The following is an 18164-nucleotide window of genomic DNA, read 5'->3' on the forward strand; positions in this document are numbered from 1 at the left end:
AGGACAGACAGGGGACAGACTGGAACAGTGGCAGTGGTGACTTACATGTCCATGCAGATCTGTGTTTAGCAGCATCAGGGCGCACGTGAGGGTGTGGGCTCCGTCTGCAGCACAAGCACAGGACAGGAATTAGAGCCCCCGGCCCTGCAGCTGGTGCTCCAGTGCCTCAGCATCCTAGGAAAGCTATGGGGTCTCTGAGCCTCCAAGACAGTGCTGAGCCCCCTCCTCCCACCCTGGACACAAGGAGACACAGCAGTCACTGCACTGCTGAGGTAAATAGGTAAGTCACACAGCCTGCAGGTAAATAGGTAAGAGGCTGCTGGTTCCGAACCTGAGCATACAAATTCCCTTCCAAGCCTGCTGCCCCTGTAGCCAGGCAGTGATGCTGTAGCTAATCCTGCAGAGCTCCTAGCATGGCAAGGTAGGACTCACACAGTCTCTGCCAGCCAGGCAGCCCAAACCTCACCAGTGCCACAGCCAGCCCAGAGCAGGCCCATTCTGTGTGAACCCACACAGAAGTGGTGCAAAGACATGAAATAGTACAAAGCAGGTGTCTGTGCTCCTGAAATGCTAGGCTAGGTTCCTCACTTAGATATTCCCTGAGCTGAGGGTCTGAGAGCTGGGGTCTATTTGGTGAGGAGTGTGCTAAGTGTGTCTCTTGTGCTAATCCACTCAAGGTCAAAATTAAGAATGGGTTGAGCCCTAATTATGCATCATCCAACCACACCAGGCTTAAAAAAAATAAATCTGAAGCATCTGTCATTTGAGGGAAATGACATACTGGGACTGTCCTCTAAGGCATCAGTATAGGCTCTCTGCCTGCTCTCTAGTTTCAGTTTGAGCACATTCACTGAGCTGACAAACACATAAGCTCCTCTGAAACTCACACACATGCACACACAGACACACACTCCCCACAGACATGCAGATTCTTACCTTCTGAAGAGATGGCATTGGGATTACACTCGTAGTAGCGCTGGGAAAAATGAGCCAGCACTCGCTCTCGCTCTTGTGTCTCTCCCATCAAGGCAAGCTCTTTCAGAAAGGACCTGAAAAAGCAGGAGCAGGGTTGGTCACACATGAAGCCCACTGCAGTTTCTTCAACTCACCCTGAGCAGGAATGGAGCTGTGCTTTCTGGTTTCGAGACCTTCCCGTATGCTGGATGAAGCCCTGTTTTGTACAACCTTCCCTCCCTCCAAACCCACTGTGGGACTCTCCTCCAAGTCCACAGCACCAAATCCTGCTGGCACATCACAGAGACCTACAACCAGGAGCTATACTGGGAAAGGAGGTAGGTGTAACAACAGAAGGATTTGAGTTCAAGACCTGGAAAGTCAATTCTAGGTGAACCGGACTGTCATTTAACTGCACTGACCATTGAGTTAAGACCAGGAATGCTTTTTTCTTGGTTGCGTGGCTGAGAGACCATTTTGGAAATCACCCTCTCATATTTAAGAGGTAAGAGGATCTCCAGGTGGCAGTCAAGGGGTCTGCTTGCTCCTGTGCAGATCTCTGTGTGTTTGCAGAGCTGCAGAGGGCACAGTCTTTTGGGACCCCACACTGGTGGCCACCACACACACACATGTACACACACTCAGCTCTGACCTGAGAGCCTGATCCAGACTCATCCCTGTGAACACGAAGAACTTCAGATATTCCCCTGCCACCATCCTGCTGAACTCGTTGCTGAAATAGAAAAGGGGGAGGATGAGAATGGAATTGACCAAGCTGTGGGGACTGCTAAAGGCACACAGGGGTTGGGTGGGTTCCAGGAGGCTGGGAGCTCCCCAGGGTTGCATGAAGTGTGCCAGGGACAGAGATATTCCATGCTCCCATGGAACTCCGAGAAGTCACCCACAAATTCACTGGGAATACTGGGCAGGTATAGAGGGAAGGGCCCCCGAGAGGTCAGCTAGCCATCCCCATACCCCAACACCTTACTGAAGCATCCAAGATTCAGTCATGGTAGGAAGGTATGAAAATCTGGATGTCTCCTAGGTTTTAAGATCCTTAGAGGGAACACCTGGTGCAAATGTACCAGTCATGAGGAGTGGGTTTTGTGGTCCTGCCAGCCTGGTGCCCCACAAGGGCAGCAGCTGCAGGTGCACTGCGGGCGCAAGTGAGCTCCTTGCAGAATGGAACATTCCTTCCAAACACCCACACGTACTTCTTCCCCAGGTGGCGAGCCACATCTGCTTTTTTAAAGCCATCCAGGTTGTAGAGCCTCTTGGCCAGGCGTTTGGCAGCCTCCAGATCAGCCTTGTGTCCATTGGAAAGGGTGTCCGTGCTGCCCAGGGCCAGCTGCTCCACGCTGTCCATCTCCAACTCCGAGTCTGAAACCAGCTGGCTCTGGGGGCGCTCGCTGCAATGGGAAGGGACACTCCACGTCAGCCTGCCTACAGATCCCCCCCTTGTTCAGCTTCCCAGGAAATGCATGCTCCTCACCCTGCTTTGGAGACTAGCTGCTCACTGCTGGGAGCCAGGATGACTGCCCTGGTCAGAGACACTCTGAGGTCAGCTAAGGGAGCTAGGGAAGGTGTAGGAATGCAGGTTTGGGAGGAGGGGTGGGGTGATGGGACAACACCAGTGACTGACTGGACCAAGGCACTCAAACCAACATTCATACTGGATGTGGAAGGAAAGGACAACTACTCCAAAGTCCCCCACTTTGAACTTGTGAAACTGTATGTGTGGGCTTAGGCTCTGCCAAGCTCAGCTGTAGCAGAGACTTGGAGCAGAAACATGTGCAACATCACATGCTGTCCTACAGCTCTGTACTCAGTTTTTTAATCTGGACAAACTCCTCGTGCTGCTCTCAAGTGCAGTTTCTATCCAAGACAAGACAACTCCAATTCCTTCCTTCACCTTTGCCCACCCACTGATTTCAAAGCATTACCCAGATGGCAGAGATGAGGCAGAGAACAAAGGAAAACCCTCCCAGCTCACAGTGGAGTGCAGGCTTCCCCAGGCTGCCCATCAGCTCTCAGCCCACCACGCCTTAAATGGCCATGTTAGGAGACACTCTTGGCTTGGCCCCCAAAGCAATCTGACTCAGCTGCGCAGAAGTTATCCCGACCAAAAGCTGGTTGAATCTAATCAACAACAAATGTTAAGCAACTCTGACCTTGCCCAAATTTTCTGGCAGCCCTTACAATGTTCCAGTCTGATTTATTTTTAAAAGTCTCTAATTGAGTTTTAAGAGGCCTGCTCTCCTGAGCCTATTACACAGGCCAATCTCCTTGAGGCTCTGCTTTTTTCAAGAAGGACCAGCCTCCTCCTGCTCAGCGCTGCCTGTCCCAGGGGAGCCCTGTACAACACTGGCAGGCTGCCTCACACCTTGGGGGGCTCTCAGGGGCCATCCTCTCCACCTTCCTGCCATCCCCAGCCAGCATGCAGCAGGAGAAGCTGCTCTGCACTCAAACCTGTGGGTCAGACACTTCCCTGGTGCAAGTCCTTGGAGAGATGTGCTTTGCTTGTACCACTGCTGAACTCAGTGGTACCAGTGGGTAATTGTGGTGAGACCTGGATGGGTGCTCAAGGCAGATTTGTGCCCACTTGGCTCCAGTCCTCCCCAGGGACACTATCCATCACTCCAGTGCACCCTGGTGGAAGCAGCCACAAGAGTGGTCACAAGGTCACCCTGAGCTCACCAGATCTGAATCCACCAGCTCTGGGAGCTGGGCAGGCAGCTTCCAGCATCACTGTCTGCATCATGAGTACACCCCATCCTGTGGGCAAATCTCCTACCTGCCTAAAAGCTCTTCTCCTCCCAAAACAGCCACATCCAAAGGTGCTGCTGGCATGTGCCCTGGTGCCTGACTGCGCCCTCACTGTTTGGCATGGTCAAAGCTGCTCTGAGGGGTGCCTGACAGCAGAACAGGCTGGGTGCTGCTGGGCACACACCTGGGCCCCACTTCAGCTCCTTGTGGCAGCAGTCACTGCTTCAACCAAGGACAGAGGTCACATGCTCTTTGATTCCCAGAGGCAGAGGACATTAATCCATCCCAGCAGCTGGCACCTGCCAGCCATGGGTTGTGGTGACTGCATTTTTTTGCTAAAATCTTTATCTGTTATCACAAGGGCACAGACACTGTCCCCTTTGTTGCCCAGAAGTTCCAAGGGTGCTCTTCCAGGTACAAAATGCAAAGCTACAAAATGCAAAGCCACCTTCTAACACTCTCCATGGTCCAAGAGCATCTCCAGAGCAAGTTGCTGCTCAGTCACCCTCTCAATATATTTTAAATCTTTGCACCATCCCTAACACTCCTGATATCCTTCTGGGTCTCATCTATCCTGCCTAGATGAGAGGTTGTCCTCCCTCACAGGGCCAGTTCCTGCAGCATCCAGGGAAAAACCTAGAGCTCCAAATCTCCCCCCATAACCTCTCTTCCTATTCTATTGTCCTCATCTTTCCTACCTAGTGCTGATCATCCAGGTGTGGGGCAACTTACAAAATTTCTCTTGTCCTTCAATACCTGTATCTCCCTGCAGGGTCCCAACCTGTGACTAAAATTTCTGCCTTGCTTCTTGCAATGGGCATGCAGGGATCTCAAACCTTGAGTCTCAAAGTAGCTCTACCAGTGAAATTTGCTGCTCCCTCCCTCACCAAGTTCCAGCACTGATTTGGTGTTTTACAGCAAAGCATAACCTTGCTCTCAGGATGAGGCTCTATTCAACCATGCAGTGAAATGGGTTTTATTCTAGCACTCAAGCCACTCTCATGCAGTTAAATATGGACAGTCAGCCTCTGTAGGCTCAGTATGCCCCCTTTGTGGTACCTGTCTGCCACCACTCAAAGCCACAACTGGCTTGGAGAACATGCAGCTTAAAGACAGAAAAACAAGAGCCCAATTCTCAAGCAAATGGAGAGCAGAGCAAGAGACGTGTCCATGTCTGAGGTAATTGAGGTTATGCTAATTTTCTCACCGATGAGCTAATTGCAGGTCTCTGGGTAAAGGTTTTTTTAGTGTGTTTAGTAAAGTGACATTTTAGTTTGGCTTGAAGAAACACTAAGATAATATTTTTTACATTAAATACACACTTAAGGAATAAAGATCAAATTTGATACTGTGCAAGTATCCTCAGTGTGCATGAAATAATTCACTCCTGAGCAGACAGAGTGCTAGCTCATCCCTCTCCCTGCTGCACCACTCATGTCACTGGGAGCACAGTTCCCCCTGCCACCTCAGAGGCGTTTCCTGGAGCCCAGAGTGCTGCAGTGAGGCACATCTGGGGGTCTCTGCAAGGAAGACATGTCATCCAGCACAGGGCTCAGGGCTCACCCTGACACACAGGCTCTTCACTGACCACCTCCCAGCCCAGCTCAGCAGAAGGACTTGTGATCCCTGCCCTGGAAAGCTGCTGCAGAATCATGGTCCTACTCAGGGCCATCATACCAAGCACACTGCTTCTTTCAGGGCCCAAATGTTCTTTCTCAGGGCCAAACACTCATTTTCTGTAGCTGGATCATCATCTCACCCCAATATTCCTCCTCTAGCCGGCTGCCTGGAGCCCAGAAGCAGAGACCACAGCACTATCCCTGGCTGCAATGCAGTGTGTCACTGCAGGAATCCTGACATCGTATCCACCTTGTCACCATCAACCAAGCTTACTTGGCACCATGTCCACTTGGTTTTCCAGCAACCAGGAGCAAATCTTCTCTCTGGAATGTGGAGCAGCAAGAAAGCCCAAGGGGCTGACCTCCACCTCCCAGATGCCAGCAGAGACACATCTGCATGGTGGGACCCTTCCTGCAGCAACAACCTGTTCCCCAGGAGCTGGGGTGTGCTCAGCTGAGCTTCTGGGCTGTCCAGGTCTGTCCTGACACAGCTCCAGGCAAGACACCTGCTGCAGGAAACTCCAGACCTTTAGACACAATTTGAGTACCTCTTGCTCCCCACATGAGGCTGGTTTCATCCTAAACCATGGTAAGGAGCCTGGTGCAGATCCACAAGGGACAGGTGCATGGGGCAAAGCAGCACTCCCCTCAGTTCTGGAAGAGGAAGCCATGTGCATAGCTAGATTGCCTCTGCCAAGCAAACCAAGCCTGCCTAATGTTGCTGCTAAGAATGTACCAGACCGGATCTTTGGCTGAGCTAAATAAACGCAGCTCCCTCCATCGGTCTCAGTGGAATGACTTTGATTTATGACAGCAAAAATCTGGGCCAGTTCATTCCTCACAGAATTGAAGTTAGGGCTGGGAGGACACTTGAAGGTCAGCTAGACCAGCCTCCAACCACAGGCACGGCTGGTTGTGCTTTCTGGCAGCTCTGGAGTCCAACAATCACCCAGCCACAGCAGCACCCACCAGTGTTACTGCTGACAGATCCAGATAGGACTGAACTTTGGGCAGCTGTGCCCCTCCTCAGTCTTTTTTCTCTGCAGACTTCCAGAACCTCCCCTGCAGCACCAGCATTCTCTGGAGACGTCTATTTGTCCTCCATCACCCCATCCCACCAGCTCTTCCTGTGAGGAACACAACTGCTCCTGTGGAGGACAGGCACTGACACTAAAATCCCACCAAACAATTTCTGGTGTGAGTCAAGAGCCTTAAATGTCCAGTTACTCACCTGCTGGATGGAGGGTGGTCTTGTCCTTCAAAGACACAGATGCCATAGAGCCAGCACAGGAAAACCTGGGTGTCTTGGACCCTCGGGCCAAGACCAGCCTAGGGGCTCTGGGTCAGATCTGAGAGCTGGAATTAATACCTGACACACAGGGCTGTATCCCACAGGTATGTGCTGCTGCTCATGCCTCTGCAGGCAGACCTGCCATCCCTGGGATCCACTGTCTTTTATGCCGTGGTGGGGTGATGTGTTCTGTGTCCTGGCTTCTGCTGCTCTTCATGGCCTGACATAGCTTGCAAAGGGGATAATTCCCCCCAGGCTTGTCCTTTATTTCTTGCTGTGCCAATGCCTGTGAGGAGACCTCTTCATCCTGCACTCCAGCCTCGTCTCCCTACTGTGCTATCACCCCATACCTCTCTTACCCTATCTTCATCCTTTCCTCAAGGTCCACCTTCCTCTGCTCAGCTCGCAGCCTCAATCTCCGGCATCACACCCCGAACCCACCCCACGGGGCCCCACACTGGGCACAGCCCTTCACGGCATCCTCACCAGTTTGCCCAGTGCTACCTGCGCTGGCCCCGGGAGGGGAGGGGCAGCGGCTCCCCGACCGCTGCAGTAACAAAAGGAGCCTTATAAAGAGAGGCAGCGGCGCTGGCTGGCGGGCCCCGTGTTTCGGCAGGGACGCGGCTCAGACTCCCGGCGCATCCTCCGCCGGGGCGGCTGCCAGCGCCGCGGGCTCCCCGCTCCTCCCACACCGCCGCGGCTCCAGGGCCGAGCTCTCCCTCTAGCGAGGCTCCCGGCGCGCTGCCCTCGCCCTGCTGTCTGGCCATTTTCACCTCGGTTTGCAGCCTCACCTTTGATGTTGCCTCGCCCGCCTACCCTTCTCTCTGTCCCACCGCAGGCAAGCCCCGATGAGCTCCCAGCAGACCCTGCCTCGCTCGGGGGGCGAGTCTCGTCTCTTCCCTCCGCGGACAAACCTCAGGGACCGGCACGACTGTGCCCGAGGCCAAGGCTGGCTCCAGAAGAGTAGGATTGCGGGGAAGCTGGGCAGCTGGATTTCAGGGGTCTTGCAACTCCGGAGAGATGCAGGCTGCCCATTTACATTCCTCCGGGGCTGATGCCCCACAGCCCACAGTGCCTACCTGTACTGGTAGGGACTGGGCAAGCCAAGTGACCCTCTGGACACCTGCTTGCACCAGCAGCTTGGCCAAGTCCTGCAATTTGACCTGCAGCTGCAGAACTCTGGCTGTTGCCACTGAAGTAACGTCCCTGTAATCTCCCAGGGCTGCCCGAGCTCCTGCCCCACCATCCTGCCAGCACTGCTGGCCTCCCTGGGTCTGAAGGACTCCCTAGCCCCGGGGAGCTCTGCCTCCACACATGCTCTGCAGAGAACTGTCATAGCCACAGGGACAACCTGCTTTAACTGCAGCTCTGCCCAGTGAGAGCAAGGGACTTGCACGCTTTCACCTGCCCAAATCAGGTGATAAAATACTCACAGAGCCTGTGCTGGAGATGTCACTGCTGGGTGCCCCACTGTGGGCAGGGCAGGGAGGGGGTTCAGTCTCTGCTCCACCCCTTTCAACTAAGCCTTCTGGAGTAGGTGCAGGCATCCCAGGGGAGGTCTTTGTAGGTCTGCACTTAGACATACTTCCCACATACAAGGTCAAGATAAAAGCATGGTCTCAGCTATTATGTGCTGAGGTATACCAGAGCCTTGGCATAAGCAACAAGGCTGTATGACCCAAGGCCGCTGGCTGTGGGGGACACCACATCTCCCCAGCAATGCAGGGCATCACTGATTGGCCATTCCTGCCACTGAGGGAGGTGGGAAGTCACAGGCTGCAAGGCTGTCTCCAACCCAGATCCCAATCCCAACTATTGCCACAGTTAGCAGCAAAGCTTTTGGGGCCACAAGGAGGACAGCCACAGGGCAGCACATACAGGCCTAGACCCACAGGATTGAAGTTCTGGCATTCCCTGCTTGACTGGCTGAAGAAAATCTCACAGTCCTCCAGTACCTACAAAGCTGGTAAAGATGGAAAAAGGAGTTGTGCTCCCATCAACACACCTACCACAATACCATGTGATCACTGGCCTGATCAGCCACTGCCTAGAAAATCTAGCACACGCAGTCCTGACCCTTCCCCAGCAACATGAGTTAGGCTCTGGCTGCAAACCAGATCTCACAGCATCAGATTCCACATCAAGCCTTAGTGGCCCAGCTGGACAGCAAGCAACTTTGGTCACTCACCTCGTGTTGGAGGCCAAGGGAGTGCCAAAGCTGTCCTCCGAGTGGCAAGGGCTGTGCCGAGTGCCCTTCCTTCGTCTCCCCTGTTCCTCCTCCCTCTCTGTCCAGGGGGCATCTGTGGCTGAACTGGTCCCAGAGTCTGGCTCTAAGTGAGCCAGAGGAGCAAAGCTCTCCTCAATCACCTTGGCGCTGTCTCGGATTTTTCCCTGTATTTCTGGGGTGAGGGTTGGGAGGTCAAAAGTGAAAAAGGTCCCATGGGTACGGGCTGGGGAGGAAAGGATGTCAATGGAGTCCAGACTGGTGTAAGATGTGCCCTTGGCTCGATGGGACTCCATGATGGTCTCAAAATGTTTGCTGAAAGAGTCCATGCCATCCTTGGAGAGGCTGTGCCCTAGAAGGAAGGGCACTGGAGACTTGAGCATACCCTGTGTGTCTCGGTCCATGATCCTAGAGGGAAAGAAAGTGAGAAGAACTGATCATTGAAGAGCAAGGGATCAAAACCCCAAAACAAAAGCCCACACACTGCTTCAGAAGGAAACTGAGAAGGGTAGAAATCTCTTCTGGACATCTGTAGACCACCAAGGAAATGCCTTGCCTGCCCAAGCACCATGGGAAGCAGGACTGTGCTGGCCTCCCTCCAGACATATGCTTCTCCTTTAATGCACCACAGACTTTTGTTCCTTTAGTGGCTCATCCTCATAAGAAGCTTATGAGATGGCTACTGCTCCCAATCACTTGACTTGAGCTAAGATCCAATAAAGGGCTCAAGTACTAGAAGCAGGATGTGGTTCAGCTCCATTTCCAACCAAATCTGGAAGTGGATGAATTTTTCATGAGCTTTCATGAACCTTTTATCACCAAGAAGGCTCCTACTGAAGCTGCTCAGGACAGCATGACATCTTCCTCCATGAACACTGCTCTGTGGTTACAGAGTACTGTGTTCAGAGCATGACCAACACTCACCTGCAAGGTCTGCTGGCTGTTTCCATAAAGTGATGTTGAGTCCCAGTGAGCGCCAGGCTTCCCCAGGCAGCACACAGGGAGCCTCACACCCATCTCTGGGCTTGGGGATCTGAGCTCACCCAGGCCCTGGAGACCATGACTGGTCCTAGCTCATCATCTTGTCAGGGATCAGCCCCACAGAAAGGTCCAGCCTGTCTCCAGTGCTGATCTAGGTCCAGCCTAACACAGAAGTTTCTAAACCCTGGAGCCCTGAGTGTTTTGCCATGTAAATGAGGTGAAGTACAGCCTGCCCACCTGCCTAAGCCCGTGACAACATGGATGTTTTCAGCCCAGGGAACATCAGTGCTTCAGCAGTACAGGCACAAACACAGCCCTAAAAGCCTACTTTACTCATAAGCTGCTATCATTTTATTAAAGCATCAGAAAAGCACTTCTTATGCCAGTCTCTCCTCTGATTAAAGCAGAGGAACTGCTCCAGCCTGTCATAACATTTGTTATGAAAAAACATCTTCCTACAGAGGGATCAGAAGATGCGTTGCTGTAACACACACCAAATTATTTCCATTCATTAGCCTTCACATGCCACTCAAAAATCTCACCCCAATTACTTCAGTAGACCAAAAGCTGGCAGCTTGACTCCGCCAGAGTGCCAGCTGGCTTCAAGGGGAGTGCAGTGAAGCCAGACTCAGGTAAGGAAGGCAGGGTGCAGGCTGATCTCACCTATCCACCAGTGTTTCCCTGGCTGTGCAGCACCAGGGACACTTATAATTCCTGTAGAAGCCCCAGGAGCAGCCACTTCTGAAGTGGTTTTTGGTGAGGACAAGGCAGAAGAGACCTCTTTAATATCTGCAGATGTGCTTTACAGATGCAAATGTGCATTCTCCATCCTTCCTGCCCAGCCCCATGCGACTAAACCAAGTTAATGCTGTTGAACAGCATGAGCAGGGCGAAAACTGCGCCAGGGAGGACAATACCAGCAGATTGGAAAGTATCTTGTTTCCAGGAGAGGTAGGTGGGCTCACTTTTGTGATCAAGCATATCGCCACCAAGCCACAGCAGCTCCTTGCAGTCCCCCCAGGCTCCTTTGCACTACTCCTGCAGCGTGGCAGCACCCTGCTCCTAGGGCTCAGTGTCCTCGCTCTGTCCCATGCTTAGGCACAGGCTACTGACCACAGGCACTGCAGTCTCCCCTGACTGTCCACACTCCCCTGCCACCTCACGCCATCATGCTGTCCCCTGCTCACCCACAAGAGCTGCAGGCACCTCCCCTGCTTATTGACAGGCCCCTGCCAGCATCACCCTGAGCATCCCCTCTGCAGCCTGAGCCCCGTGCTCCATCCAGGAGCATCACCCTGGGCATCCCCTCTGCAGCCCAAGCCCCAATCTCCATCCAGGAGGATCACCCTGGGCATCCCCTCTGCAGCCTGAGCCCCGTGCTCCATCCAGGAGGATCACCCTGGGCATCCCCTCTGCAGCCTGAGCCCCGCGCTCCATCCAGGAGGATCACCTGAGTTGTGCCTCTGTGGCCACTCTGGGCTCTTAGACAACACATCAGAGGCTTGATGCAGGTTAAGCACATGCTTAAGAATTTGATGAAATTGAGACCATAACCATTTTTCTAATCCCCAACAAGGCTTGGCTATTCTCTTGCCAACAAGCAGCAAGCACAAAGGCTCTGGAAAGGCTTCCCAAGCAGCATGTCTTAGGGCTTTTCTAGGCAAGGCTTGCAGGGAGAAAAGGCATCACTGCCTCCCATCAGCCCTCTGTGCTCTCAGGGGAGCAGAGCATTCCCTAGCAAAGCCTCTTCTCTCTCATCAGCCCAAGGCACCCATGCTGAGGGCCAAAGCAGGCTCTTCCTATAGCTTAGCCAGCATGTCTGCTGATGCTCAGGGAGGAAGGGAATTGAGCCTGCTCTCACTGACAGGTCTTGGCTCTCTTGAACTAATAGGAACAAAGACAGTAAAGGCTTAGACTAGTCATTAGAGTCAGTTGACATAACTCTGAATACATTCAGGAAGCAGATTTGCTGGAAGAAGACAACATTTCTTCTGTCACTTTTCATGTCTTGTTTGGGGTAGATTTTTTTTTTTCTGTTAGCATGCTCTCTTATTTTGGGAAGTTAAATCACAAAAGAAGATTCTGAACTTCGGCCAGAACATAAAGTACAACAAGGTAGTACCAAGCCAAAGGGTAGTACCTAACCCTTAAAGCTAGATTTTAAAAGGGATGTACATGTCTAAAAGCTGAAAATCAGCATCAAAAAGCACTTCAGTGGTTTTGTATGGCTGGTCCTTCCCAGCAACCAGGACTGGCGTGGGGTTCAGCAGCTCCTGCAGCAGCAGAATGGTGCCAGCAGGTCCAGGAAGCCAGGGTGGCTTCTTCATCCCCCCAACTTCACCCCTCCTGTGAGCAGGCAAAGCAGAAAGCTTGAAGAAGAAAACATCAATACTGGCGACTGGTAAACAGGGATAAGGACTGCAGCTGCAGAGCTCAAAGCAGTGTGTAAGCAAAAACCCAGGGCTGTGATGCAGGGACTGAACAAGCTTGCAATTTGGGCCTCGTGATTTTCAAGACACTGTCTACAGGGTCTGCACTTACCAGGGGAATATTCAGGGGACTGCAGGGGAAAAAAACAACTGGTCTACAAAGAAGCTGTGCCAAATGAACATGACACCCCCATACACACATTGGTAACTATACTGGCAGCACCATCTTTTAGGAGAAACAGTGGTTGTTAAGGACACATCCAAGATTTCAGCACTGGCTGGGGAGCTACAGTAGGGTGTCTCAGAGGACAAAAAAACTGGTCTAGGCTTACAGCTCATAAAACTCACAGTGGCCTCAAAGATATCTGGAAACAAAATAACACTGTTACAGCAAATTGAAGAACTTGCAATAACTTTATACCTCACTAAAACATCTATTTGGAAAAAAAACCCCACATTAAAAATGGCTTATTTTCAGCTTTTCTCTAGAACCCAAATTTTTGAGGACAGAGTCGCTGGCATGTATTTGTCCCCTCCAATAGAGATGCAAGGGCTGGACAAACTGACAGTTCAGCTCCCCTTGAGATACACACCTTCCCTCCTTGTTAGCTCAGCACTTTCACTCTTTTTCTTCCCAGGGCAGGGGCACTTCTGTATTAACGTATTATTAATGTATGTATTTAATTATTTTTAACTTCTGCTGACATCAAAACCTCCCTTTTCCCTTCCTTCCACCTAAATGCTCCCCACCTACCTTCTGCACAGCTAGGTAAGCTCATGCTGCCATGTGGCATTCCAGGCATCACCCTAGTTTTCTGCTTCCCAGATGAGACTTGTCCCTACTCCTATGGAGCACTTGCTGATGATGCTGAACCTCCTCACCTCACTCAATTGATTCACTTGACAATGCACATGTCAGAACATTCCTGCACAGGGCCTTTCCCGTTCAGATGGCTGTCACACAGTGCTCTGGACCTGATGATGCCCATCACTTCTCATGGTCAAACTACCACTCCAGCAGAAACTCCATGGGCAGAGTTTCATGCCACCATTTGTGGCACGAATGCTATCTCCCATATGTGCTCATTGCCAGTGTCTGGATGGGGCAGACAGCAGCTGGGAGCACACTTGCTGCCCATGGGTAGGCAGCTGAATGATAACCTTCATGCCACCCACTTCATCAGCCTCCCAGCACAGGGTGTTTTGCCACACATGTGAAAAATGACATAGAAGGCAACAAAATGCTTTTTTGATCCCAACGTATCCCCTGCGCTTTTCTGAAAATGGCAAATACTTAATGAGGTTGAGCAAATGGAACTGCTCCTGCTGCTGAAGCACATCTGTGGGGAGGACATCCCAGCAGCACCTGGCAGTCCAGAGTAGCTCTAGGACACAACCTGTCCTCTGGTGTCCTGACACTGTCACCCCAACACCTGGCAGCACCATGGCAGGATGTAACTGACCTGGCAGGACTCATGCTGGGAAGCCTCGGCTCAGGTGAGCAACCTGAGCTGCAGGGCTCACCCTGGGTGAGTGAGGTCCATGGCACAGCATCCAGAGCTGGATCCCCTGTGCTGACTTACTCTTCCACGGGGCAGTGAGGGCAGCACCAGTCCCTGGGTGATCCAGGACCCCATCCCACCCTCACACACAGCCAGCATGTTGCTACTAGGATTTTGGCACAGACACTTCAGCAGAGCTTGTTTTGCCATGCAGGGTACAATAACGAGGGTGACAGGAGCTTTTGGCCTTTGCACACAGAGCCTCACCTTTCCCTGTTTTCCTTCCTCATCGCCTCAAAGACCTCATCGTCCTCGTCCACGTCCCTGTCTTGCAGCCCATCCTTGGAGCAGCTGGTACCTGGAGCAGGTGGCTCCTCTGGTGTGCTGTTCCTCCTGCCTGGCGTGCCCACAAAACTTGGGTTGCTCTCACTGTCCTTCTGGCTCTCAATTGCTGAATCCACCTCCTCCTTCTCAGCCAGGATATCATCGATGTTGGTTTCACGATAGCACCTCAGTGGCACAGTGTCCAGGTCTGTTTCAGAGTACTTCACTGTCCTCCTTATAATGCCAGTTTCACAGGAGCCAGGCTTCTGGCTGCTCAAAGGAGACACTTCTATCTCCACCTCCACATGGCTCAGGCTGTGCTCAGGTACCAGCTCTGGTGGCTTGGCTGGCAGTGGGGAGACAGACTTCTGGGGGAGCTCAGCCAGGGGAGTGGAGTCGGGGGCAGAGGAGCCTGCAAGGAAGGCCCAAGCATTAAGAGCTATGGGGAGCTGCAATGGGGAGCTCTGAGGAGCAACTCCTGCAGCATCACTCACACACACACCCACACACACACACCCCCACACACACACACCCACCCCACTGAGAGTGTGGTCACATGTCATGGAATCGTTAAGCTTGGAAAAGACCTCCAAGATCATCAAATCCAACCTTTGACCAAACACTGCCATGTCAACAAAACCATAGCAGTAAGTGCCATTCCAGTTGTTTCTTGAACACCTCCAGGAACAGTGACTCTAGAGTGTTGAGGGACACAGGGAAACAGTGAAGAGGTGGCAGAAGGAGAAAGAGTGCGAGAGGCAGAGACAGGCTGTCAGTGCTAGTGCATCTTCCACCAGCCCAGAGACCCCATCTAAACCCAAAAGCTCTTCTGCAGAGGCAGCCAGAGCCAGGGGCTCTTTGGCACCTCTTTTGCATGGCCACAGGGGATTTTGCAAGGAGGTTGGTACACACATCATCTGACCCCAGGAGGACATAGGCTGGCCAATCTTGGGGGAAATCTCAGCTCTTTGTTGGGCACTGTCCTGCCAACAATACAGACTTAAAAGGAGGGGTGAGCCCACCCAATGGCATCCACTGGCAACTTCTTACCTTTCTTTGGGGTATCTGAGGAGCCATAGAAGAATTCCCACTTGGCCTTGGCAACGCGCTGGGCATGGGCAGAGCTCTGTCGGGGATACAGCCCGGCACTGCCCTGCAGAGAGAAGAGCAATGAATGGACAATGCATCCCTAGGGCAGAGCCATGCATCCCTAGGGCAGAGCCATGCCCAGTGTGGAGACCCTGGTACCTACCTGATGTCGGGGCTCTGGCTTCAGGGGACTCCTGGCGAAGGTGGGGAACTCCTCTGGCAGCCCATTGGTCAGGGATCGGCAGAGGCAGCTGGTGTCAAGGGCACAGAACTCCTTCCCACAGGGACGTGTCCCCCCTGGAGTCCTGCCCCCGGCCAGAAGCGGGTCAGACGCGGAGGCCTCCAGCTTCAGTGTCTGCAGGAGCCGCTCCTGAGGCAGGGGCTGGGGCTGGAGGGATCCCACGTCCCCACTGAGCTCCAGGCTGCGGCTGAGGCTGTAGGGGCCATTCTCCCAGCGGAGATGGGGGGTTGTCGGGCAGCCCACCGTCCGCACACTGGCCTTCTCAATGAAGCGGAAGGTGACCACAGAGCTGTGTCCCTCTGGGGCTGGCGGACTGCGGCTGCCCAGGGAGGCGGCAGCCAGGCTGGGCCGGCCCCACCGCGGGGTGCAGGGGGCAGTCAGCCGGCCCGTGCCCGGGCAGCTCCCGCCGCCAAAGGGCACCGCCTCAGCCGGCCTGCGGGCCAAGGAGCCGGTGCTGTTGTAGAGGCCGAGCGGGCAGCGGCGGGCATCGGGCGCCAGGCCCTTGCGCAGCAGGTGGAGGCGGCCGGCGTTGAGGCTGGGGCTGAGGCAGGGCGGGGGGCTGCACCACCCGGCCTCGGGGCTGCCCCCCGCCAGCCAGGGCCGCCGGTTCACCCTGTGGGCTAAGGGCGGCGGGGAGGCAGTGCAGCTCTCCTCGGGGTGGAAGCGGACAGGTGCCCCTGCTTGGGCCATCCTGCCAGAAGAGGGCACAGAGGTGTCAAGTCCGGAGCCCAGCAGGGTGGCACAGGCACAGCAAGGCAGGTTCCCAGCACCCCTGAGATGTCTGAGACAAGAGGTGATGCATCCTCAGGCAGCTCTGAAACAAGGGCAAGGGGCTGGTTAGGGAAGGGAAGGAATGGAAAAGAGTCTGGGGCCATGGGGAGGACAGGCCAAAGGTGTCCTGTCCTCGTGGCAGGAGAAAGATATGTGCCAGGTGAGACAGCCCCCAGTAAATCCCCTCCTGCTGCAAGAGGCAGGCAAGGCTCATCAAGGGTATCACAGCAGCACCACTGCAGGGATGCTGGCAGCCCTTTGTTTGGTCGCCAGGCACCCAGAGTGTTTGCATTCTCCCCAGGATGCCAGAATGCTCAGGCACTTTCCCCACAGTCCCATACCCCAGACACTGCGATAGAATGCACTATAAAATGGATTTCATTCATTCTGCTTTAGGCTGAATATATTTACTACTCACAGCCTACAGCCTACTAAAGTAAGGGGGAAAAAGTATCTACTGCATTGCTGAGACATCCTCCAATTATACTTGCTCAAGGAGTTTAATATGAGCAGCAAGGGCAAGGAGCCTCTGTCTTTGGAGGTCAGCCTGGGTTTAAACTGTGTCACACCAACACATGTCACAGCCACTGCTGATGGTGCAGACAGAGCTGCCAACACCAGTAAATTCAAAAAGCAGTGCTAACAGACAATCCCAGCCTGGGGGAACACAGCAAGCCTGCCCTGCACACAGCTCACTCGCCTGCCTGTCTCTGCCCAGAGACCATATACCCAGACATGAGACCAGCCACCCCACAGCAGCAGGGGGGTGGCTGCAGGGAAAGGCGGGACCCGGAGCCCCCATCAACCCCACTGGCAGGACTGCTGACATTTTTCTTTCTCCCAGTGGAGCTAAAACTTGTACTTATTCTTCCCTGAGTTTCTTCGAATTCCTAACCTGCAGGGAAGATTCTGCCTTGGCTGCTTGTGCCTTCTGACAGATGCCAAGATACTAAGTCCCTTGCTTTCATCATTTGAAAGTGAGAAACCATATGCCAGCTGCAAACAGGAAAGCATGATTTTCTTCTCCCTGTTTCTGAGATCAAACCAGACAGAATTAAATTCCTAAAGGATGTAGGGCTGAATTTTCAAGTGTTTAGGCTCCAGAGATGCACAGACAAAACTATTAATGAAATAACTCAAACCACACCTGTGGGGTAGGCACCCATTTATCTGCACTATCACACTGATGAAAAAATCTGTCCTGCTGAGCAACAGCAATCTCTAATTCACTCACTGAAAATTTAATTCTCCTGATTAATTTATTATGTACTATTTTTACAATATTTTTCTCCTGTTATGGTTGTGTTCACATTCAAGGTTGCTGAAGTTAACTGCTAAATAATGATGTGGGGTTTATATATTGCAAATGAAATCCTACTTTTTATCTCAATACGACTAACACATATGCCAAGGAAAAAATTTATCTCTAGGAATAGTTTGTTTTCTCTGTACCATAACAAATCTACAAGAACCAGGCTATCTCAAAACATGTGAGTTATTACTAGAATAACAGGGATAAGCAGAATGTCCTCCTGGTTATCAAAACAGAATTATCAAATTTAGAGTAAAGGCCATGCCTACCTTTGACCCACCAAAGCTGGATGGCTACACCCTGCAGTGGAGTGAGCTTTTCTTTAATAATGAAAGGTAAAATGCACAAATGCAACTGAGATGAAAAACCAATGATGGAATGAATGAGCTACAACTTCCTGGTTGCTGATATCAATTGTGAATCAAAAGGATGCTCCTTAAATCACTGTGATGAATGGGTTGAGCTGTTAAGCACTGGTGGGCTGGAGAAAGCGTTGCTGGTCCTGCTGCCTAAAGGCAGGAGAAGTTCTGCAAAGAAAATCTCACAGAGTGTCTGCCTGGGCAACCCCGGGCACACATTCAAAGAGAAAAACTCAGGAGCTGCAGTGTGATAGCCAGGGGCTGCACATCATTGGGGGATTAAATTGGTTCAAGAAAACATC

At 52.6% G+C, this 18164-nt stretch overlaps 1 protein-coding gene across 1 annotated transcript in view; it reads right to left on the reverse strand.

The window, feature by feature from the left end:
* PSD (pleckstrin and Sec7 domain containing) overlaps positions 1-16110 on the reverse strand; it is a 32283-nt gene extending 16173 nt beyond the window's left edge. The window contains exons 1-8 of the mRNA XM_058810920.1: positions 15343-16110; positions 15141-15243; positions 14034-14502; positions 8819-9262; positions 2169-2363; positions 1607-1687; positions 937-1049; positions 46-104 (exon numbers count right to left, since the gene is read on the reverse strand). Of these exons, the coding sequence (XP_058666903.1) occupies positions 46-104; positions 937-1049; positions 1607-1687; positions 2169-2363; positions 8819-9262; positions 14034-14502; positions 15141-15243; positions 15343-16110 (2232 nt within the window). The remainder of the gene's footprint in view (positions 1-45; positions 105-936; positions 1050-1606; positions 1688-2168; positions 2364-8818; positions 9263-14033; positions 14503-15140; positions 15244-15342) is intronic.
* Between the last annotated feature and the right edge of the window lie 2054 nt (positions 16111-18164).

Source organism: Ammospiza caudacuta, chromosome 9 (genome assembly GCF_027887145.1).
Source record: "Ammospiza caudacuta isolate bAmmCau1 chromosome 9, bAmmCau1.pri, whole genome shotgun sequence".
Classification (NCBI taxonomy): Eukaryota; Metazoa; Chordata; class Aves; order Passeriformes; family Passerellidae; genus Ammospiza; species Ammospiza caudacuta.